Source organism: Synchiropus splendidus, chromosome 14 (assembly GCF_027744825.2).
Source record: "Synchiropus splendidus isolate RoL2022-P1 chromosome 14, RoL_Sspl_1.0, whole genome shotgun sequence".
In the NCBI taxonomy this organism is placed as follows: domain Eukaryota; kingdom Metazoa; phylum Chordata; class Actinopteri; order Syngnathiformes; family Callionymidae; genus Synchiropus; species Synchiropus splendidus.
In genome coordinates, this window is record NC_071347.1 from 9,278,812 (window position 1) to 9,302,645 (window position 23,834).

Genomic DNA, 23,834 nt, shown 5'->3' on the forward strand with positions numbered 1-23,834 from the left:
CAAAAGGGAAACGCTCACCTAGATTGGTCAACAGGTACGACACCTTCTCATACACCTGGGAGAAACCACACATGAGTGGAAAGTCAGTGTGCAGACAATGTTGCGCAGGTGACCAGCGCCAGACACCCACCACGTTGAGAGACATGATGATCATGAAGTTGATGCAGACGCCGGTGCCGGACGTGGCAAACTGCCAGTTCTTTTTCACAAAATGCCAGTTGAAAGACGCAAACTTCTCCATGGCGATGAGACGGAAAACCACCACAGCAAACACGGCAGTCAGCACCAGGGAAATCTGAGCAGGAAGGGAGATTTGAAAACACTCACAAAAAAAAATGGAAAAGATCAATTATAAAATGGACACATGAGAGGATTTTTTTTTGTTTTTTTTTTTGTTTACGTCTTTCTATTTCTATTGCTTCAGCCAGATTTGTACTTTATTTCCTCAATAAAAATAATTGAGATCATTCAGGAAAGTCACTTGATTATATGTATTTTATCATTTCATGTTCCAAACTTAAATTTGAAACATAATACATTTAGTTGTAAAATGATAGTCAAATATTTCTTTTAAGACATGCATAACTCTGCATGACACAATGTCCCCGCACACACACTGAACATATCTTTAATCTTAAAACATATTTGTAAACTGTGTCCATTTCTACGACGTAGCTAAGATTTTCCAGTCTGAGATGCAACGGATTAGAGATGAAGGGCAGAAGAGGACACTGGAGTCTCCATTGTTGTGGAGTGCTGTGTTTGACCAGCAGAGGGACACGTTTAGCTGCTGCTGTCTTACTGCATCACTCCGCAGTCACAAGAAGGCTCACCTTGGGCTTCAGCCCCAACAGGGCAGATTGAGGACAGATCAAAGGACTCACCATGAAGAATATCCCAGACACAGACACCATGAGGCGACTGAGTTTGTCCGAAAACGGCTGGAAGGGCTCCGGCTTGCCTGATATGGGGTTGACTCGCTCCACCCTGGAGTACTTTGCCTCAAACTGAGGCCTCAGCTCCTCCTTTATGAAGAAGTTGCAGATCATCATCATCGCCATCAGACGACATCTGATCCATGGAGGAATATCGCAGACTTACTTCCTCCTCCTCCCAATCAATGAGATCCCAGTCATAAGTCAGTTCCGCTCTCCTCCTCTTCCAGAACTCCAGGAAAACAGTGGCTGCAACACACCAGAGGAATCAGTCACCCTATTGATCCGCTCTGATATGGAATCTACAGTCTGACTGATGACAACATGATGTTGAGGAGCCAGTGGAGACGATTAAGAAGCCAACAGCTAACAGCCATTAGGGAGACCGATTACAGCTTTGTAGCTCCCCAATTTCTTTTGAAAGCGGGGACAACAAAGCGAGTCGACATCGCTCAAACTGTGCTGGGTGATTTAGCTGGTTCTTCTTTAGAAAAGTTTATTCTACACTTATAAAACCAGTCAGCAGTGAAGTGTGGCGGCGCGTGACGGATGGAGCAAAGAGGACAGAGGTGGTGAGGCAGGAAAAGAAAGAGGAGAAAGTACCTGGACCTTCATAAATAAAATGACCTCAGACAATTTATATTTTCCTGAGAAAATCAGGCGGCTGAAGTAATGAGGCTCAAAGTTGTCTCCCACCAGCTCTTCTGGAGGAACATAGACACCGCTGGTGAACTGAGAGATGATCTCTCCAGGGTTAACCCAGGTGCACTTCCAGGGGCCGCCAAGGCATCAAGACATGATACCTCGACTGGTTTGGTCTACTACAGCTCCAATATTCTAACTATAACTTTAGCACACTGCAAAAACAGTGAATAAAATACAGGCAGATCCATTGTAGCTCATGTTTTACAGTGTGTACGAGAGGGGAGGAGAAACATCAAGTTGTGAGGCAGATGTAGATAAAAGAGAGAAGAGTGCACTACAGAATAAAGCGGTGAAAGTCAGTCAATATTTTTGATACTTTACACAAACAAAGGAACAAAGTGTGAGGTGAAAAGTGTGGAAGTTATAGGAGAGAAATAAATGTAGAGAAGAGAGTTGAGCATCAGACAAACAAGTTTGTACTATAGTAGAGTAATGGACAGTTTGATACATCAAGTCAATCGTGATAAAGCTTATTACTGTCCACACTCTCTGGGTACAGTTACACACACTGAGCTACACAGTGGAACGTCAAAAAATGGAAACAGAATGTATCAGGAAAAAAACATATATATTTATCGGACCACTTAACAAACCTAGTAGAAGAAGCTAGCCATGGTATTTTGGTTTTAAATACCCAGACACAGACTATTAAAAGTGATTGGGAAGAGGGTAGCCTTAGTCCTAGCTACACCAGTACGCTGTTTTCAGCAGCGCATCGTGGAGCTTGTATTTTGAACTAGTGTTAATGTAAAAAATGACAAACCTCTTACCTACCACATGGTGATCTTAAATGAGCCCTCCAGGGTAGAGCCATGACTTTGGGACCGAGAATGGTGGTCCTCCAACATGAAGCATATTTCCTACTTTATTATTTATTTGAAGAGTTAAATGTTTCTATTTTTTTAACCCCAAACTTCAGGCTGCATTAGTTTTTGGTGAAGAATGTATTTATTCAAATGTCTGTTAAAAGCACTATTTTTAGTGTCGTAAAATAGTGGATAAAAGCAATGTGTACCAGAGGAGCATCAGAAGCAAAACTGCTCTATGAATCCTCAGTCAGAGCAACTTCCTCTCCAAAGAAATAGAAGTTTAATATAGCTTGACCCAGTTTTGTGTAAAGAGAGAGAGAAGCTGGTTCTGGTGCCTACATTCGGTCCCCAGGGCAAACCAGTTCCTCATCTATCGCTCTCACACACAGAACCGGCGAGCACTGCAGTGTCCCTGCACGGCTCTGTGTTGCCAAGAGCATGAATGTTGCAGCCACAGTCAGTGAGTCGGGACCTCCTCGGGCTCTTCGACTCTCTTTGGCCTCCGTTTAACAAAACACAACAAGCCAAGCGCTCCCTCTGGACTCAGGTGATTATTTACCACACTGGCAGAAAGATGGATGTGGGCCGGATGCTGCTTAGCAACACTCAGTCTGCATAGTGAAGACAAACAGAGCCGCAGCTCACACGAACCACGGCTTAATCCTGCATCCCTCGTGTTTAATTAAAGCTAATGATACAGTTCATCAGTGGGAGTGTGAGCGGGGGCTGTTCAAGACAGTCGTGAGGAACTCAAGAGTGTGAGCTGGACCACCAGGAGATGTTCAGAGGGGCAGGTGGATCCTCACTGACTGACTGATGCAGCAATAGCAGTTGAAGTAAAAGGAAGGTTCACCTACCCCATATGGCCATGAAGATAGCAAAGAAGACAGTGCCTCCGTTGTCAAACAGATGGGTCACCTGGCAACACAAGAAGGATCGATGTGTGTTGTAAATGAAAACAATATTCTTCGACATATAACTGACCGACCTTTGCATAGACACAACTGTCGCTCAGATTCCAGGGGTCGCAGGTTTCCTCACACATGGGACACATGATGGTTGTGTTGGCTTCACAAATCTCTCTACTGGTGAGAGCAGGCAGAGAAGGACGTGTTTCACTGACCACTTTGGTTTCATTCCACAAGTTCTGCTGAAACAGACCTGACTTGGCTGGAGTCCATAGTGAAGAGACCGTAGAGGAAGACGAAGACCCCGACCAAAGCAGCGGGGATCAACATCCCGGTGTACCAGCCCAGCCAGGCGAAGTAAAGGCCAATTTTCTCTCCGAAATATCGCCTGGGAGAGAGAAGCGGAGCGAGTGAGTGGGGGAATGTGATTATTTAAGTGGCTTCCAATGGGCTGCTGGTCTAATGGATAAGAAGGCCAGTTGGGCAGAAGGTCATGCTACATAATGGTGTGGTGGACAGCTAATCAATGTCTTGTCCTGAACCAAAACTGTCAAGGTGCCCTGGCGCGAGACACATTAGAGTATTTAACAGCTGCTGCCGGGAGGCTGATCAGTGCCTATTAGCTGGATCATGTGACTCCCATGAGAATACACAACACTGCTACACTTGGCTGGATTTAAATGAAGCTAGTGATACATGCGGGTTAGAGAAGCGTCCACCCAGGACAACCTGAACCAATCACATCCTTTCTCCGACTTTATTCCAAAGCCAATGACAAAAATAAAACTGCAATCATTCAGAAAGAAAGTCAGAAAGAACTAAAAACAGTACCATGAAAATTCATAAACCTGTTGACAGACAAATATTCTAGGCCAGAGATAAAGATAAACATCATCCTTCATTCTGTGTTTAAAGATCACTTTTTCTCCTCATGACAAGCGTCCGGCTGGACCTCAGCCACTCATCCATTCTTGAAGCCAAGAACCATTTTTATACCACAAACAAGGACAAATGGAGGCCCACTATTTTGGTATGTTGAAAGCAGCCCAGAAGTGAAAACATAACAATGGAATCACTTGAGCTCCATTTTAAAACAAAAGCACCTTTTTCCCCGCCAAAAAAAATTCTTTAACTCAAACTGGGTATCACAGAGAGTAGAGCATAGAAGTAGAGAAGTAGAGAAGAAAGCAATAAACCTCATGTTGAGCATGGCAAAGAGAGGTGACACCACTACAGTAGCATGAATAAATGCAGATTGGGAAAGAGTGATAAATGAGTGGGCCGCTTGTAGATAATGAAGCTGCAAAGGAAGGACGATAATTTACTCCACCATCGATCTAAAACTGGCATCTGCTGTGTATTTAAAGACTCTAGTCTCCAGGAATAACCGAGTCCCCTGCTGTGAGGCTGAATACCTGATGAGGTCCAGCGGCTGATATTTGTACCAGATTCCCCAGCGAGCCCAGCGTTCGTACAGCAGGTGTCTGTGGTTCTGGGCCCCGTGCGTCTTTATGGGATGTCTGCTCTTGTATCCTCCCTGATGAACCAAAAACATAAATATGTAACACGTCTGTCGCACCTCTGCGGTGTGGTGAAATGAAAGATCCCACCTCATGGGGTGGAAACGCGGCTTCATATGTGTTGTTGCCCAGTAACCGGTTAATACCTGGAGAAGGAGGACATGTCAGAGGGAACAGTCAAACTCAAGCACAGAGGGTTCAAAAATGTCAGAGAACTGCTGATGATGCACTTTGAAACGCACAATATAAATAATAATAATATAATAAAACAATATAAATCTAAGCCATGAACTGCAACTGTTGCAGTGCATCATGAATAAATACATTTACACCTTGAACTTCACTTTTAATTTTAATGCAGGAAAAATGTCATTTCAATTCAACTGAAACCAGGTTTACATCTACAGCCTTTTGAGTCTAAAGATGTTAAATATAAACATCAAAGTAGTGACATTAAATATGCAAATATATACACGTCATCATGACGGAAGAAACTACATTTCAAACTACAACTCAACAAGGATGGAGGAAGATTTATTTCACGAAAATTGATGACCACTGAGAACCTGAACCCTGAGGACTAGTTTAATTCTAAATATATTTCTGGAACTTTTTCTTTTTTTTCCCCCACTTTACTTTCAAAACCTTTTCATGGATTATGTAAGTTTGACAAGCTTTAATGCTAAAGATTGCCCCTTCAAATAGATTAGAATATTATGAGTATTTTGCAATGTGTCATGTTTTTCACATAACTCTAGTACTACTATTATCATATAACCCATTTTATAATGTGTGATCACACTTAATGAAATCTGCAATTTTACCATTTGATCTTTTTTTCATATTTATTAACACTTTTATTGAATATTTCTTGTGCTCTTTACATTTCTCGTATATTTTGTTTCCTTATTTATGGTATATAATATGCCCGATCCAAGAAAATTCAATTTCCCACCGTTGCCTAATAATAACAGAACAGTGTGGATGGTCAACAAGAAGACGGTTCTGAGGAAGACCCAGAACATGCTGAAGAGATTCTCAGTTGTCACATGAGCACATCACTCTTCCTTCAGCGGGGGAGGAGACATTTGCATTGAACATTCACTGTCACACTTCATAACAAAGTGAAAACTGATGCGCAGACTTCCCTGAGGGTGAAAGCAGCATTTAGAACATAAAAACTGTTTAAAACCTGTTAAAACTATTTTGGGTGCACCAGTTGAGTTCATCTTTTCACTCTGTTATTTGCTATTTATTCACAAACAAAAGTGTTTTTGTATGATCAGTCACAAAGTTCATGTTAGGGGCCAGTTCTAATGTCAGAGTTGTGTCTCTTCCTTGGTTGGAGTTATCAAACGTCCCCTGCAAACAGCCAGCTACAGTATTTGGAATTGTCATTGGCTGTTCTCAGTAGATTAGAGAACAACTGACGCTCTGAGTGCTGCTAATACTCACATAATGAATTCCGATCCTGGATGTCAACCACACAGAGAGAATAAGATCCAGACAAGGCCCTGCAGCTGTAGTCATTTGAGTTTTGGCAGTGCTGTGGTCAACAGTATTAAAACATTCATGTGAAATCTATTGGAGTCGCTGGTAGGTAGACAAACATGTCGGCTGGCTGGCGAGATAGTGGAGTGAAAGCGGACGGATAGTTTAGGAAGTGCCGATAACTGAGCAAACAACAGCCAGCGGCCGAGGAAGAAGGACGCGACTCATTGGAATCAAGTCTCAACCACACTATTGCATCTCACTCAAGACAAAAACAAACATCTAGTGAGAAAGGGATAAATGATAGTGACGATGAGGAAAAGATAAGGCATGAGAAAGTCATAAAGTTGACCTGCAAAGAGGAATCTGGCCTCATGAAACTATAAGTGCTGAAGATGTGCCACTGTTTTACATTCCGTTGTTATTTTTTAAATATGTTTTTTTTAGAAATGTTCAATTATTATCATGTATTTATTCTTCGGTTGGTAATTATAATTTTAAAAATATTTTATTTATTAATATTTTATTAAAGGCTTTGATTTCCTTTTCCAACATGATATTGATGTGCCAGAGAATCAGCAGGTGACATCATACCCATCTTTGACTTTCCGTCCTCATACTTGGTGCGCTGCAGCACGTGGTGGACGATTCTGCTCCTGGTGGAGTTGGAGAAGAAGGTCTCTCTGTTGTTGATCGTGAAGCTGCCAAAGAAAGACATATATAAATACCATCGACTGCACACCACCAACGGGAGCTGAGGCACAATTACACGGCTGCTTTAAGTCCGGTGTTTCGAAAATAGTGACGTCTGAAATACCACAGATTTACCGGCCGTGGAAATATGAGTGACTCCTTTCATCCTGATATCTTCTATAGAAATAATAGTTGTGCTAGTAATGTAAGCAAGGTGATGTTGTCGTACATGTGGTGGTCACAGATACCCTTCATCACATGACTGATAAGATCATGCTTGTGTCATGACACTGCAGGCGAGTGTGTTAGAGTGGTTCTCACTGATGCATGCGGGCTCTGCTGAAGGGGGCGGTGTAGCAGTCGGTCTCCTCTAGGTCCGGCAGCGCCTCCTTGTCCAGCTTCATGGGATTTCGGGGAAGCCAGCTCTTTATCTGACGGCATTTGAGGTGAAATCTGCTGAGCAAGTAAAAGAAAAAGAAAGGATTAAAGTGAAGATATGAAGATAGTCTTTTTTTTACAGGATGCAACAACCTCACATGGCCTCAGACGCACTGCTGCACCACTTTTTAATTTTCAGCTTTACTTCTCTCAAGTTCACCAGCGACCCCACATTGAAGGGAAGTTTATAAAAGATTTATGTATTGAAGCGTCACGCTCTGGAAGTCAATTAAAAACCCTTGAAACACTAATTAAATTGAGAAAGACCTCCCTAATTCATCACAGAAGATTGAACGCCACTATTGTGGAGGGAGGGAGACGGCGTTCGATTCACTGATGACTAATGCCCCAAAATGTAAAGCTACTTGCTATTATCATAACGGAGGAAAACTATGATCAACAACATTTGACTCTGCAGTCCATCATCGTCGTCCTATTACCAGGAAAAACATGTCTCTAGGAAATGAGGAACCAGGACTCGACACACAAATGCATGCTGTAACCTAATAATTCCACATTCCTTTGAACTTGTATATGGATATATATATTTATTCTTTACAAATGAATAATTATATGCCTACATTATGGAAAGAACAAAAATATTGACCTTCATATTTGCTCATTTATTTCCATAATGATACACTTTTCCCTCTTTATGTTTCGTGCCCATCTCCACTGAACCCTCCGATTTCTTCCCACAGTACAACGAACAGCGATTAATATATGCTCAAACGTTGACCAGGGGGGGTCAAAGCCAAAATGTTAATATCCACTTTATCCACTTTAAAGTGCCATGCGATGCAGGATGCGGCCGCAAAGTGAAAGATGAACTCTTGACAACATCATATTTCAGTCATTGTGCTTCACACTTGTGGCTTAAAATTGCAGTATCCAGCTCTGCTGTGGACTGACCTTGCCGCTGGTTCAATGGCAGATGGTATTAGCTCTAGCCCAGTATGACCCTGCTCTGTTGTTGATAAGCAGAGGATGATAAACACAAAGTTTTTAGAGGAGATTAATGCCGTCATGGCTGCTAATGCTATTACGCTGGGCGAAGGCACATATGTATGTTTGTTTGTGTGAATTTTGCAAAGATATTTAAACACTACATTACATACATTCATGATAGTTCTTTAAATATTCTAGCTATTTTAGACTCAGGTTCATAGATGACTTTTGCTATGATTGTTGCGGTGCGCAGATGTGAGCCCAAGCAACACCCACTGCCTTTATACAGTTGGGTAAAAATGCCGTTGACAAAGCAGGATCCTTAAATCAAAGGCACCTGCCGTCAGCCGCATACGTTTAATAGACAGCGCCAGTGAGTGACTGCACAAGTGAAACATCAATTCTTGCTGCTACTGAAGCAGATTTATCGGTAAAGCTTCACAACAGGAAACACAAAAGGCTTCTCATTCTTCACTTGAACATAGCAGGCAATCTTTCATAGGCGGCAAATCCAACTGCAAGTACTTGTAGACAAAGAGCTGAGAATACATCTAGACTCAGGACAGAACAAGGTTGTTTATCGAGAAGACACGCTCATTTCTCGTAACAAGCAACTTCGGCCATGAATTGATGGAGATTTCTAGTTTTCTGTGCAGCTTGGACGCGACTGCATATGAAAGTACTAGTGTGTCTAAAAATAGATGGCAAATCAGCATGTTCAGCTGACTGTATTTGAGCTGTAGATGATACAACTGTGAGCGAAACCTGCGATTCATATGAAGCTCTAACCGTCAAACACTCTGGCCCCGTCTTGGACTCTGGTGCTTAAAAGAACACTCACTAATATGAAAAGCACATGGACATGTTTAAGGAACTGTTATGCAGGTAGATAGTTGCGTAAGATTTTGATACTATAGTTAAACAATAATCAATTTTTGCCACAATTGCGCACAGCTAAATACAGAGCGAATAATAATAACTGAATAAATAAATAACAAATCCCCTAGAATCCAGTGTTGCACACATTTGACCATCCAAGACTCTATCAATCTTCCTGCAACATTTTCATTTTGTATTCCTTATATCAATAAAACAGGCACCTGGAATCAGAAATATTGAAATTTGTACATGTTGGGTTCAACGTAGCATGAAGGGGGGTTACATTTTTTTATGATTCAGAAAAAATAGAGGGCAAAAAGTAAAAATTTGACATATTTTCAGCATTAAATGAAGAGGATGAAAATGAAGTGGCATTTATGGTATCAGTTATGGGGGTTAAAACCCTTGAAGTTAGCTTAGCATGCTCAACAACTGTTCAGATATGTGACATAAATGAGGAACTATAGATTTACTTTTTCATTAAGTTGCTTATTTTCATACATATTCCTTAGTTTCCCAATGTATTTCTAATGACAGAGTGGCCTTCAGGTGAGCTGAACCAAACGGTAAAGTGCGGGAAGTTTTTTGAGACTGTGCTGAAAAAAACTAAATAGTTCTTGGCTTATACGAAAGTGGCCAACACTATGGACTGTGCTATGGACAGCTTGGTCAAAGAAGGTGTGAATGTAGTGAGGCATCTTACCTGCCCAACGTTTTACTCTTCCAGTCAGTGAAGTAGCATTTTTTCCTACAGGTCAAACAAAACAAGTCAGATGCTTCCACATCATCAAGCTGCATGGCGCTCGTACCTGAAAGGCATCCTGATGTTCATCTGCTCAGCGTATTTGCAGAGCGTGTCCCAGGGAGCGTGGATCTTCACAAACATGATGTCGTTGTTGGTCAGCGAGGGCTTCAGGTGAGGAGAATGTGACAGATATATTTAATCAAACCTCTCATCACCATTAAAGTGATCTTTGAATACATGGATGACCACCTCCTTCTCAAGCATGAGGCCTTCCGCCCGCAGGTTCTTCTCAAACGTGCACCTCTTCTCCACCTGTGGACTGGATTTCTTGTACACCAGGATGTAGTCGATTCTCTTCTTCCCATCTCGGAAATATAGCCCGCTGGTGTCTGCTGGAGTCTTTCCCTACAGTAGAAGCAGCTCAAAGCATCTCTCCAAAACAGCAACACGACAGATCTGTGAGAGTTTTTTTTTTTTTTTGTACCTGGATTGAATCGGTGCGAGCTTCAAGTTTGGCACGAGTCACCGGCTTCTGCTGCAAGAGTGACTCGTCCACTCTGGTTTCACACGTTGTCGCCTCAGATTCTTCAGTGTATTGATCCTTGCCGTCCTCTGCTGCTCACAGACACAGGGTGATTCATGAGACATATTCTTGGTGAGATAAACACACACTTTACCTGCAGGAGCTCCAGCTCATACCAAACTGAAGCTGACTTCATGAGCAGTTAGCTGAATTAAAAACTGGGTGACTGAATGGGCTGCGATATTAAACGCTGTGATAATGAGCGCTGTCATTTGTCTATCTCCAGTAGTCATTAAATCTCTTCTTAAACCACAGCTCTACACCTCAGAACGGCAGCAGCAGCGCAAGGATAAGCAGACGGAGCATATTAGATCTCACGTTGAGGCTGAATTTACAATTCTTCCCCACTATTTCACCCCAATTAAGGCACATTTTTTGACAGGTTGTCTGTTTATCCAATAGAGGCAATAAAGAAATCAATGGGAATTATCGACAAAAACATTCATGAGTCAATTGATTTGATGTCTGACTGTGCTTAACCAAAGAAGCACTCTGTTTATCAACTCGGCCAGACCTTGGCAAAGTGCGGCCCAAGGACCATATGCTGCCCGATACCTGTATTTTTGTGGCCATTTTGGCGCCAGACTAAAAACTATAACTGATATGTTTTACTTTTTCTGCTTTTTTTTGTTCTTTCTCTTTTAGCCACCACCACCACTTCAGCAGTAAATTCAGTATGTTCTTGTTTGAAGACTATAATTTTCCTCTTTTCATTGGCCATTTTTGTGTGCTTTTCTTGTTCCTCAAAATAGAAGGAAATAGAAGGAATATTGAGAATATATTTTGAAATAAATTGCCTTCTGGTCCATAATTATGTTGATTTATATTTAATTTAAATGAAATATTTCAATAGGTTTCATGGCATATTTGCACTTCTTAATATCCTTACTTACATTTAATCCGCTTCATTTTGTCCTTGTTACTTAACTGTATATTTCAGATATTTTTCCATCATGTTTTGTAGTCATCTTTTGATGATGGCTCCTCACAACAGTTACAGTTTCTAATGTGGCCCTTAAGGAACTTGCCTCTGAACTAGGCTGTTGGGATGCCCAGACCACAATATCACCAGATCATATTCAATATATGGAAAAAAGTCTGTCACTGTATACAGCTAAAATCCACTGGCAACACACATATTATTACTACTACTGCTACTATTACTATATTATATTATTATTATAAGCATTATTATTAGTAGTAGTAGTAGTAGTACTAGTAGTAGTAGTATTTTGAGACTGACCTGGAGGAAGGAGGCTGCAGGAGGTGCTGATGCTCTGACTCAAACCCTGGACTTCTGGTTTGGATTCTGGACTCAGAGGCACCGACAGGAAGTGGCTGAGGTTGATGGGGTGAGTCTGACTCTGGGCCAGGCACGGCAGGCTGCGGCGAGACGGCTTCAGGGTCTTCTCCTTCAAGATCTCGCTGATGCTGGTGTGCATGCCTGCGGACCAGGAGAAAGGATTTACTTCATAAAATCAAAAATCAGTTTGGCTTACTTAAAACTCATTTTAAACAAGTTAAGGACTTGGCACACCAAGACTCCAATGCTCAGGCAAAAAAAGAGTCTCAAACTGATATTGGTTCTTAAGCAGTCTCAACTAATTTAGCGTTAATTATACAATTCTTTTTTCTTGCCAGCGTCGCCAGAACAAGAACTTCACAGCACTTTTGTGGAGCAATTACTGCCTTCTGATAGCAATAAATATCAGAGCCAATTTTCATGGTAAAGAGCTCATTCTTTTTTAAATGTATTCAGCACTTCTGGGAAATTGTTGCACAACGAACTGTTTTCCATAATAAAACACACAAACCTCTTGCACATCCAATGGGGGCATGTGAATGCAGAAACAATCCTGGGTAAAATTACTTCAGCTCACCACTGAAGCTCTAAAATCCTGCTCATCTTTATCATACTGTTACTGCAGCACCAACTGGCCACCGCACCCACCTCCAGTGAATTCAGCTGGACCACTGCCCATCTTATTAGCTTTGCAGAGCAACTTATCAAATGTGTTGAAATCTTGCTGTTTTACACTCTCTCACTCAAGTTCTGCCTCCTACGTGCCGTTCCAGTCTGCTTTTGCTTGAAACAGTTTACTTTGCATTGTTGTCGGAAAACTCTTCAAATGTGGGAATTTAAATTTGGATTAAACATAAATACATTTATTTCTTTTTAAATATACTTCATTTTATGTACACATTCATTTCCTTTTGTAGTCGCCAAAGCTCCTCCACTCTCGTGTCTCCATAATGTCAACACCATGGAAAAGACTTCAGACAGTATTGTGTCTTTCTGGCAAATTCCTGGCAGGAATACATGCTACCAACCATGAGAAGAGCGTGTAGCTGTTCTGCCAACTCTCTTGTTTGTTATTCACCTTTCCAAAAACAGTGTCCTAATTATGAAATTAAAATACATGATCCATATTTCTAAAACAAATGAAGTACAATTTACAGTGATCAGAACTCCCTTTCCCGCCCAAACTACATGACGCCACTGAAAAGCCCCTGAGGCACTTGTGTTGAAATAAAACCCGCAAAGTTGTTTTACCTGGCCTGCAACACATCACAATGCTTGGTGATAGCATGAGGCTGGAGGAAAAGCAGAGGGAGCCAACAGCAAGAGTACAATTGTAGACGCTTCAAGTTAACCACCAGTAATTCATACAGAATGATGCCATCTTCTTTTCTTTCTTTCATTCAACCTTTATTTAACCAGATCAAATACAACATTGAGATCAGGATCTCTTTCACAAAGGTGACCTGGCCAAGAAGTCTGTAGTACATTAACATTTAGAAGGCAGTGATGGCATATAATAAAGATGCAGATTTAAAGGTGCAGTCGCCTTTTCAAGTGTGGGAGCTTTAACAACAAACATCTTACATTTTAAAACTCAAGCACTTAAGTTCAGTGGTCTCTCGTTGTCTATCCTTCAGGATAGATGAGAGAATGTCATGTGGAATAAGTTCAGAAAGCATCAGTTCTCCTACTTCCTGTCAGACGCTTGACTGTCATGGTGCAGTTTATTTTCTTCTTCTTCTTCCTGCTGCAATTTGCTGCTCCTGTATAAAGTATCCTGAGCCACAGTGAAGGCACCGGATTGCCTTGATTCCTGCACAACAGAGCGAACATTTTTACCACTTTGAGTACCTTTTTTGTGTGTTTCGTCTTTAGATTAAAGACGGATCTACTGTTTTTTTTCCTCCTACAGTATGTGCTCTGCACATTTCCTATTGACTTAACTGACATCTGATTTAACCAGCACCTGCGTTTTTTGTGATTTTTTTCAGAGCAGTCTGATTGTCAAGCCACATCCTGTACCAGACTCTTCTAGCTCCTTTTGTCTCTAGGAGCCTTGGGCTCTTTGGGACTAGTTATAGGATCAATATATAATAATAAAAAATAAAAATAATTTAAAATAATTTGATTTTTATTTTCAAGTTGTGCAATTAAATCAGCTTTGAATTTCTTTAATCTAGATCTGCACCAGGGAATCTCGACTGTTTATAATAAATAATAAATAAATAAACATATATAATGTTATATAATGGGTTTCAGTTGGACACCCCAGCCTTAAGGCATAATCAGACAACATGACATGACATGACAAGTCATGCAACAGTTAACTAGCTAGTGTGATTGAATAAACTGTCATTTTGGACTGCATTCTTTGCTTTGTTTTAAGTGTAGAGTTGGCAGATTAATCGCATCCCTAGCCAAATGTCTGAGAATCTACTTGACAAGGATGATGCTAAAGCAGTTTCAGGAACAAATGATTCGAGCTCAGAGGAGGGGTATTTAAAGTAGCTCACCGTGGTGAACATCATCATCTAAACCAACAGGAAAACTGCTACATGGAAAAGGAATCTGGGAACGGATGCATTTTCATTTGAAAGAGAGAATTTAATCTTATTCAAAACTATTTTTTTCTTTTCTTACAGCTTATCTCTTTTTATACTAGCTCACTAATTCGCTGAGTCTGTATCTAGCCATAAGTATGAATTTCTTACCTTAAAATGGTCAGATAACTAACACCAAAAGCAACAGATCCAGGAAACACCTCTAGGTTATGGTGGATGTAGCTGAGCAGGTTTAAGTTGGAATATTGTGTGTCCACTGCAGCCATAAATCATTGTATGAAAAAGATGGGAGTGAGACGCCCTGTTTATGTAACTTAACAACCCTGATGCACCAGATGAAACTGAGAAGAATAAGGGAGAGTGGCTTTAGTCATCAGCTGCACAATCAAATTTATGGGCTCCAGTGTTGATAACATGTCCTTCATAGAGGAGGAGTGTATTAAAAACATCAGCACTCTGCGTCCATCAAATCTCTCGGTTCAGGACACACCAAGTGTAGCGCTGCAGCGCTGCGATATGCTTGCTGGTTCAATACGTAACTGAGAGGTGCTGGTCTTGTTAGAGGTCATCTTCACGGAGAAAGAGATCCGTTAGAGGTTTCTGCGAGGGTTAATAACCATAACCAACGTCCAGCGATAGATCCAGGTCATCGTACCCGCCCTTTGCATGAGGCATGAGCTTCAGCCGAGAAGCTTCTGACATCTTTATTCATGAAACCAGAGAGCTTGTGCTAATGGGGACATGACATTCCTTCACCTCCAGAGAGAATTTTCCTCAGTGACCTCACCAAAATGTTCGCCTGCATTGATCATTCACTCGCGGCGTGCTGCAGTCCACGCTGCAACCGGTGCAGTAACTCACTCCCCTGACATTGATCTGGATGGGATTTCCCAGCGCTGGAGGGTGAGAACAGCACCGGTTAGAGCTCCAGGGAAGCTCTGATGACAACGGTAATTTTCTCTGCTGCAGCTTTATTTGTACTATGATAAGAGGTTCATGAATACGGCTAAGTAGAACGCATATTAATCACATGCTCATTTACTGTTAATAAAAAGTAATTTCAGTGTTGTTTATGGTGAACTGCTGGTGACTATTCTAAAATAGAATGTCATTTTAAGTATTTTTGAAATGATAAATAACTGGCTAACATACACACTTGAGTGACCAGAAATATAATACCCCACATAATGCCCAAATATAACTCCAACATTTCTCCTTTATACCTTTCCCATAAGTGTGTAGCGACAATAGAATGTCTTCGACTTAACCTCTATACAGGGTTATACTATGCAATTGCTCTACCTGCTATAGTCATGTGCAGTGACCTCTCTGGACAATAACAATATGGAAATGCATAGCTGCAGAGTGAGTACACGCACAGTGCTTATATATTCACCCTGCAGCTTTCTGTCTTCATGAAGTAAATATGAACGCAACCATTAGGTTCGAAACGTATCGTAGAATGGGCCTCTATCTTTTTAAATCACAGTCATTATGCCAGTCTCTTCTGCTTATTGCCAGATGGAGTCGAAGGGGAGCTGGTGATCTCAGCCACTCGACAAACCTTTGAGCACACACTCACATCTACAAACCGATCCAGCTTAGTTTGCTTTGAGACTGTGAGAGGAAGGCAAAAACTCTGGTGGCTCAGAAGGGCAATCAAAGAGAAGAGCACATTCACAAAAACGGAATCATCATTACAAAACATTGAGAAAATCCAAACCAAGCTCACTGAAACTTCAAACATTGGGTTAGGTAAATTTAAAAAGGTTCTCCTTGGCTCCACCATTTGGAACCTACAATATCCCCTGAGAGGCTCTGTACAGTGTAGCACAGAGGTGGGCAATTCGATTTCCCAAAAGGCCACATGATAAACTGCGACTACTGGCTGAACTACTACTGACTACGAAGCGTCCAAAATCCAAATGATATACTAAAACAACGACAGCAAAAAATGGACTTAAAAGGTGAAATGTAAGTGTGGATATTAAGAAGTGTAAACCAAAAAAAAAACATTTTTACATGCATTTTATTTGAATATAAATCAAAATAAAACTAATCTACGAAAGCTAAAAAGGCAATTTATTTGAAAATAAATTTTAATTTCCCTTCAATGTATTTTGAGGAACAAGAAATACACACAAATATGGCAAATGAAAAGAAGACAAAATCGATTATTTTTGTCTAAAAATTTTGACTAACTAGTAATGGGTAAAATTGAAAAGGGACAAAAAAATAAGTCAGAAAATTACAACATATCTTTTGTATAGTTTTGGTCTGACGTTATGAGGGCCGGACACACACACATCAAGTTGACACACATCGGTCTAACCAGCAACAAGCCTTGTCAGTGCAGTTTGAGTTAACGTTGCAGTGGTTCTGTATGAACCTGGTTTCGTAACTATGAACCTGTTCTTCGGAGGCACCGTACTGACAACTATATTTCCTGTTGCACACAGTGGAGGTTCTGGATGTGACTGAAGTCGTGGAGAGTATTTTATAATCTGCAGAAACAAATGAGCTAAAAGTGAACACAATTTAATATTCAATCTATACTCGACATTGGTTTTGTCATACAGTTTTTGAGCTCCTGGTGTTGCTTTTGTGCTTTTGCCATTATTCACTTCAGAAATCATCTGCTCCAATTCGCGGACAATAACTCTGAATTTCTTGTAGCTGCAATTATTGCACTGTTATTTGTGAAATGTTTAAAACGCCTGCAGGTCTACAGCCCCAAAGGCTCTTTAATAATGGATTTATTTTATTCCTGCTACCCGCATCTCTCCTCCGCACTGATTGCGCTTGATCTTTGATAGGATCATCTGAATCAGCAATTGAAACCCCCTGGGGCAAGAGAGAATGCAAAGGAAAGAAGAGGAAAATGTACAGAACAAAAAGAAAGAAAAGAAAGAGGTATAGTTGATGAGGAGGTGGGCAGAGCCATGGAGTGAGAGCAGAAGAGAAGTAATACATGGAGGTGAAAATGGAGACTAGAGTAGAAGCTAACTTGGAAAGTACTATAGAGGAAGCTGGGAAATAACAGGGACTATAATAATAAACTTAATAACCCCAACTCTCACCATAGTTTGACTAAAGATAGGTTGGAGTCTGTGATGACCTGATAACGGCAAACTCACTTGAACAGAGGGTCAAGAAAAGCATAAACCAAAAGCAGATAAATAATTCAAAGTGCTCTAATGTTGAGTAAATTATAAAGATGTTTATCGTGCACAAAATAATTAAAGCATTCTCTCTGTCTCGATCTGAAGGGTGAAGTGTTCACGTAGGGAGTAATCACGGCAAGAATACACAGTTATTATGAAAGATGTGCATCATTACATTCTTTTCTATGAATTATTGAGTAAAGATACACTGACTGTAAATGTGAAACGCTACCGTCCTAAATCAGAGCAGGACCCCGGGACAGGAAACAGCACGCAGGTCTCACGTTCAAAGAGCTTTCCTCATGACTTGTGTTGTAAATTCCTGTCTTGTCCTGTACACTGGCAGCGTACAGCGGATTGAACAGATGAGCGGTCTGTATCTGGAATGTGACATGATGGGAATCGATGCTGCAGTAGAGTAATGCGATGCTTCTGAGCAGTGAACAAAGATGGAAATCTTAAATAATGGAGGAAGTTGCCGAAGAAGAGAGGACATGAATCTTCTCTCTGGAATTCAACAGACAATTTATCAGTTCAACTTAGCCCACTCTAGATGTAGGAGAATGCCAAACGTAAACAACTTTAGCATCATAACACAAGAAATTAACTGAAACAAAAAAACAAAACAAAAACACAAGCGAAACAACAAGCTACAAGACTACATTAAAAACCATGGGTGACTGTTTTTGTTCCCATACAATACATGTTCAATCCCTCCCTGGAATATAATGTTTAATGACAGAATTTAATTCAGCATTACTGTGAATGTATGCACTGAAAATAAAAATAAAAATTGAATTCTACGTACCAGGAACTGAAATATCTGCTATTAAGCTTCTTAGCAGAGAAAGAAGTTGTGTCACCATAGACTACATAACACAGAGGTGCGTAGCTCCAGCAGAGTGTATTAGAGTTCTGTTATTTGCATGACTCAAACTCTGTTTTTATAATCCCTTTTCACCCCTTATGACCTTGGTGGGATCATTCGCTTGTGTCACTCCGAAGTCTAATGCTGCAAGCCATGACACATGCATCTATGATTCTATGATTTGAAGTTACTTCTTAATAGCACCAGCTATTTGGTGGTGCATGTAAAGGGGCATCTTCAACAACAGCAGGGCTTTCAAGAAAAAAGGCAAGGGACTACCTGATCAATCTTGCCAGCATATACTCAAAGGACAGACCAATGACGTTATGTTACACGCGGCCTGTACAGTGAAACTGTGAAATACAGTAGATCTGCTCCAGGTGCTGAAGTAACACTGTCAGCCATCTCCTTTACGTGAACTGCCTTACTTCTCTGTAACTAAGCAATAAATGCTACTTGATACACAATAAATTAATTATAAAAAACATAAAGGGAAATCTGCAATGTCTTGAGGTGACTCGCAATACTGTGGCCCATGGTCCAGCAGATGGATCCGAAAAAGGAGAGAGACCCAGTACCGTGATTTTGTCTCAAATTCTGGCTCTAATACCCTCAGCCAGTCGGTGCTATTAGAGGTAACTGGGGAAATGAAAGTTTTAAAATCCCTAAGAGAACATCGACCCAGAAGATAAGCTGTTGGAAATCACTAAGCATCAAACGACAAATCGAACAGATGTTTGCTGCATTAAAGAAAAGAAAAAAAATACAAAAAATTATTCCTATTACTTGTTATAACACTTGTTAACACCTTTTTGTAGTCAAAAGTAAAATATAATGACAGCAATAACTTAACCAAATGATATGACTTTGCCGTGGAGCAACATTGGTGGCCCCTAACTTGCAGCACCAAACTGTAGCACAACTTAAAAGACACCGTCTCCACGGAGGGTTAGGGTTAGGAATGCGGTGGGTCAGAAGTCTCATTCCCTGCTCATATTCAATAGAAAGTAGGCGTCCTTTGAAATCAATAGAGCAGAAACATTTTTGCACATGCAGCTCCTTTGACAATTTGCACTCTTGATCTTTTGAGGGTGGTTTTCTTCACAGAGCAGGAGCAGCAGCAATAACAGACTTAATGACGGTCCTGTGGAGGCGTGTGAAGCCATTATCTCTCCACCTCTGATAAAGTATGTGCTTAATAAACTGCTCAGAGAGTTAACCTCATGACAAAATACTGACAACAGAAGCATTTCCAAAATGGAAAACAATCCCATAGGACACTAACAAGGCTGGACCGTCTGATGGTACATCAGAGCTGAACACGCTAAGGGACCTTGCAAGTCTCTGGGGACCACCAAGGTCGAAAACAGAACCCCGAATTAGAGAGTTATTGTTGTGTGAAATTACCTGTGTGGATAATTAAGAGCGAGAGCGCACAGAAAAGGTGCACGTCAAATCTGCCCGGAACATCCATCGCTTCCCCAGGGATCAAGGATTATTTTCATGGAAGTGTGGAACTTTGACCCGATGGTGGGGCAGAATCTGAAGACAGTCAACAGTGTGATTCTATATAAACATATAAAGAGCTCATCTGATGTGAAATCCAAGGTTTAATCTCGCAGTGTGCTGGCTGAAACTCGTTTATCAGGAGGAAGTTAATCCTGTGTGTCAGTGTGTGTGGACCGCGTGTGCTGATATGGGATGGTGGGAGGGGTGGCGACCATGTGGACAGGAGGAGGAGGAGGAGAAATCCAAAAAGAATTCAATCGGCTTAGAAAATAGAGAATGTGGTGAGAGATACGGGGAGCAAAACACCACCTTCAAAATATCTTAACATCAGACATGGCAGCGACTCTGTTTGCTTTTACAGACATGCACTGATCCGAGTGGGACGAGGTCATGATCCTGGATTTGGCATCTTCCTGTGCAGCTTGTCTACAACTGTCTTGCCATGCCAGATTAAAAAGTGTTTGTTCTCTGCTCTGTGTTTAGATCTCTATATGCAGAAGGACTTATACAGTTACAATTAGATTCCTTCCTATGGAAAAATCTGGCAACCTTTTATTGTCCTAACATTTCATCATGAGAGAGTTAACCATCAACTTTGGCGTGGCATTGATTCAACCATAGTTGTTCACAAGAGCCAATATTCTGCGCGGAAAACTCACCTTGTACTTTATAGACAACTTCAGTCACATTTCAGTTTCAGATTGAACCATGGAAGCGGTTCGACTCGGATCTCGTGTTTTACAAGGAGTAGATGGGGGAAGTAAATTTACCCTGTCCTGCTACACTGTTCAGCTTCAGCCATAATACATTTAAAAAATATAATATATGAAAATATTTATGTATTAAATAAACATATTGTGCTATTAAAATATCAATATAATCTCATGCCAGTAGAGTAGAGTAGAGTATTGCCATGTTTGAGTGCATCCATGTTTTCTTAGGTCCTTTTACAGACACCCCATTTCATCTCTATCCAACGCTTGTGTCCAAAGGTTCATTCTCGTTAAGAAACAAGTTTCCGACCAAGAAACATGGTTTCAGAGATAATCTGCTCTCTACTCTGTCACACTGTTGCCTCAATTACTTTCTTACCATCATTCCAGCTGAGTCAGTAGCAGATAGTAGCATTAAATAACCAAACAAGTTCACAAATGCGCAGCAAATTACAGGTTGGGTTACTTAAACACAGTTTATGTTCCAACTCCCAGATCTGTGTGAATGCAGATGCAATGAAAGAGAGTGTGTATAAAATTAAAATGGCTTTTGACGATACAAAATTTGAACAGAAGTTCAGAAAAGGCATACAAGAGGTGTTAAAAGCAGATATAACATTTCCAGACACACTCGAGCAACTCCACAGTAAAATGTGGGTTGAGTGATGCATGGGGTGTTGCATTAACAATCTCCACTAGTGTAGGAATTTTTAAAGGCTTGTGTGTCCCAGTTTTTCTCTCTTTGCCTTTCTGGGCCACTCGTGCTCCGAGGTTACCATCTGAATATAATATATATATATATATATATATAATATGAATTTAAATAAACAGACAGCCAAAGACTCAACACCAGATGTACGCAAACACCAAGTAGAGTCTTCAGCTCCCTGTATTTCACTCAGTATGAAAACAGGAGTGTTGCCTTCTCACTCCTCCTTTGTGGCCACTTTCTCTGTGTGTCTGTGGCGTATCTGCAGCAAAGCAGCTGCATGCAGCGAGATATTGGGTTGCAAAACGTGAAGGTTCAGGATCAATTGGACACACTGAAATGGGCCACAGAAATGTAGTAGAAGCAAGCTACATTCCCTAAAGACTGGGAGTCTGAGAAACGTGAGTATGGCGACGCCAACACTGAATCCAGGTCACTGGTCTGCTGCTCAATGTGTCGCCATGTTTCCGCGTTTTCATCCTCCATTATTCATCTGTGCTGGCTTCATAGAACTTTCAGTGTTTTCTCATGAAGTGAACTTAATACACAGTTACATTCACAGAGAATCTAGCACCAGCAGCCTGTAAACAACAATCTTCCAGAGCACAAGTGACGTCACACTCAGTCTAGTGGAGGTTGATTGCAATCACAGACCATCACTGGGAGGAGATTACATTTCACACAAGCTGCATTTGTTTAACATTTAACACTCGGATTATGGCAGTGTGTTTAGCCTTCATCCCTGGTGGAAGTGAATCACATTTAAAAACCTACACAAGGGCACAAAAACAATGGCAACACTCAGCGATTGTCAGTGAACTGGCTCTTATGTCAGAGAAGGCTTCACAACAAGACTGGGAAAAGTACTCAGGACTGCTGGGACAAATGGTGTCGCCAGTGGGATGGTCGCCATCAGGCAAGGGTATCAGTGTGTTTGAATGTGAGGTTGGAATATTTGAGGTACCTGTCATAGTGAAATATGGATGTTGGTCTGTGAAGGATGACCAGAGGAGGGGGCTGGGGGATGATACAACAGTAGTGTTGTTAACACTAATGCTTCTGTTATAACAACTTTGCGGGGAAGGAAGACATATTTTCCTCTGAAGTTGTGCGGCTGCAAAATAAAATTTATTACAATTCCTGGGTGTGCAGGTGCCTTCTTTTGGGAGACACCAGGCACCCGGACAGAGCTGTAATTGCTCTGACAAGCTTGCTCTCACACTGCACACTCTGTCGTGAGACAAAGCACGTTCGGCTCAGAAGTCTGAGACGTGAACACAAGCGAGTCGGGTTTTGGCCGCGGACTTGACCCCGGCTGGAAAGCTGCACATTGTCTCGGGAAATTCTTCACGGGGGGTCGACTCTGGGCTAGATGCCGGAAACTACGTGAACAGCGCGACTCCACACAAACATGATAGATGTCGGGCAGCAAAGGGTCTTATCGCTGATCGGAACTTCAGAAAAAGGAACCGGGACTGATGTGTGCGGATGCTTGATAACTGACCTGATTAAGTTGATAAACACCTGATTTTCATTCAAATGCTGCGCTCTTCCGTAACTGTTTTCACTGCTGTGATGTGGCTACAGCGCAGCGGTCTGCATGAGGACAGCGAAGAGGAAAGATGCTGATTTTTCCGATGGTGGTAAAGGTAAATAGGTTATCACTCGGCTGATGACGACTTCCTTGAGACGTGCTTCATCGTGGGTCACAAGCCAGCTATTTTGCGCAGAGCGCCGCCAGCTGGGGAGGAAAAAAGGGACATCGCCTGAGGCGCAGAGGTGCGAGGCTGCACAGCAGGAGGCGAATCGACCCCTGAGACAGTACCCGCAATGTGAAACCACCCTTACTTGCCAGCCATTAAGACCAGCAACCTCATACCCTCGCTGGTTCCCAGTTACCAAAGCGACTTTCTCGCCGCCTCTCGAATCTTGTGAAAAATTGATCAGTCAGCTGGGAGCAAGTTAAAGGTTAGCTGAAAGTGAACATGGCGGATCATGGTTAGTATATAAAGAGCAAAAACACAGCCATCTACAGAAGTGCTATCAGCCGGGTGAGAAACTGCTTCTCCTCTACTTCACTTCCACATCTTGATGAAGAAGGTTCCCTCTGTGTGTAGGCGACAGCAAAATCTGGGCTCAGACTGGTTACAGCACTGAATTTCATATTTTTCAACTTCAGCTTTTGATGCAACAAAAGTGAAAGATGTCACTTGAAAATCTGCAACCTCCTCACCCTTAACATGTTAAATTCCTCACTCCCACATTGTAGCCTGATAGTTTTACTCATGCACTCAGTCTCTACAGTGACTTGACATGTAAATCAGTGACTTTTGTCGCTTAAATAACATTTGCT

At 41.4% G+C, this 23,834-nt stretch overlaps 1 protein-coding gene across 3 annotated transcripts in view; it reads right to left on the reverse strand.

The window, feature by feature from the left end:
* Positions 1 to 23,834, reverse strand: part of ano3 (anoctamin 3) — a 37,778-nt gene that overhangs the window by 5,659 nt on the left and 8,285 nt on the right. Inside the window, exons 2-17 of one of the 3 annotated variants that reach the window (XM_053886509.1) lie at positions 11,898 to 12,098; positions 10,556 to 10,686; positions 10,321 to 10,476; positions 10,136 to 10,236; positions 10,030 to 10,074; positions 7,383 to 7,514; positions 6,963 to 7,069; positions 4,968 to 5,023; positions 4,773 to 4,894; positions 3,611 to 3,745; positions 3,438 to 3,534; positions 3,307 to 3,367; positions 1,102 to 1,184; positions 885 to 1,025; positions 131 to 295; positions 19 to 55 (exon numbers count right to left, since the gene is read on the reverse strand). In XM_053886509.1, the coding sequence (XP_053742484.1) occupies positions 19 to 55; positions 131 to 295; positions 885 to 1,025; positions 1,102 to 1,184; positions 3,307 to 3,367; positions 3,438 to 3,534; positions 3,611 to 3,745; positions 4,773 to 4,894; positions 4,968 to 5,023; positions 6,963 to 7,069; positions 7,383 to 7,514; positions 10,030 to 10,074; positions 10,136 to 10,236; positions 10,321 to 10,476; positions 10,556 to 10,686; positions 11,898 to 12,098 (1,770 nt within the window). Of the gene's footprint in view, positions 1 to 18; positions 56 to 130; positions 296 to 884; positions 1,026 to 1,101; positions 1,185 to 3,306; positions 3,368 to 3,437; positions 3,535 to 3,610; positions 3,746 to 4,772; positions 4,895 to 4,967; positions 5,024 to 6,962; positions 7,070 to 7,382; positions 7,518 to 10,029; positions 10,075 to 10,135; positions 10,237 to 10,320; positions 10,477 to 10,555; positions 10,687 to 11,897; positions 12,099 to 23,834 lie in introns of all 3 variants that reach the window. The other 2 variants (XM_053886510.1, XM_053886508.1) reach the window with 2 other exon arrangements.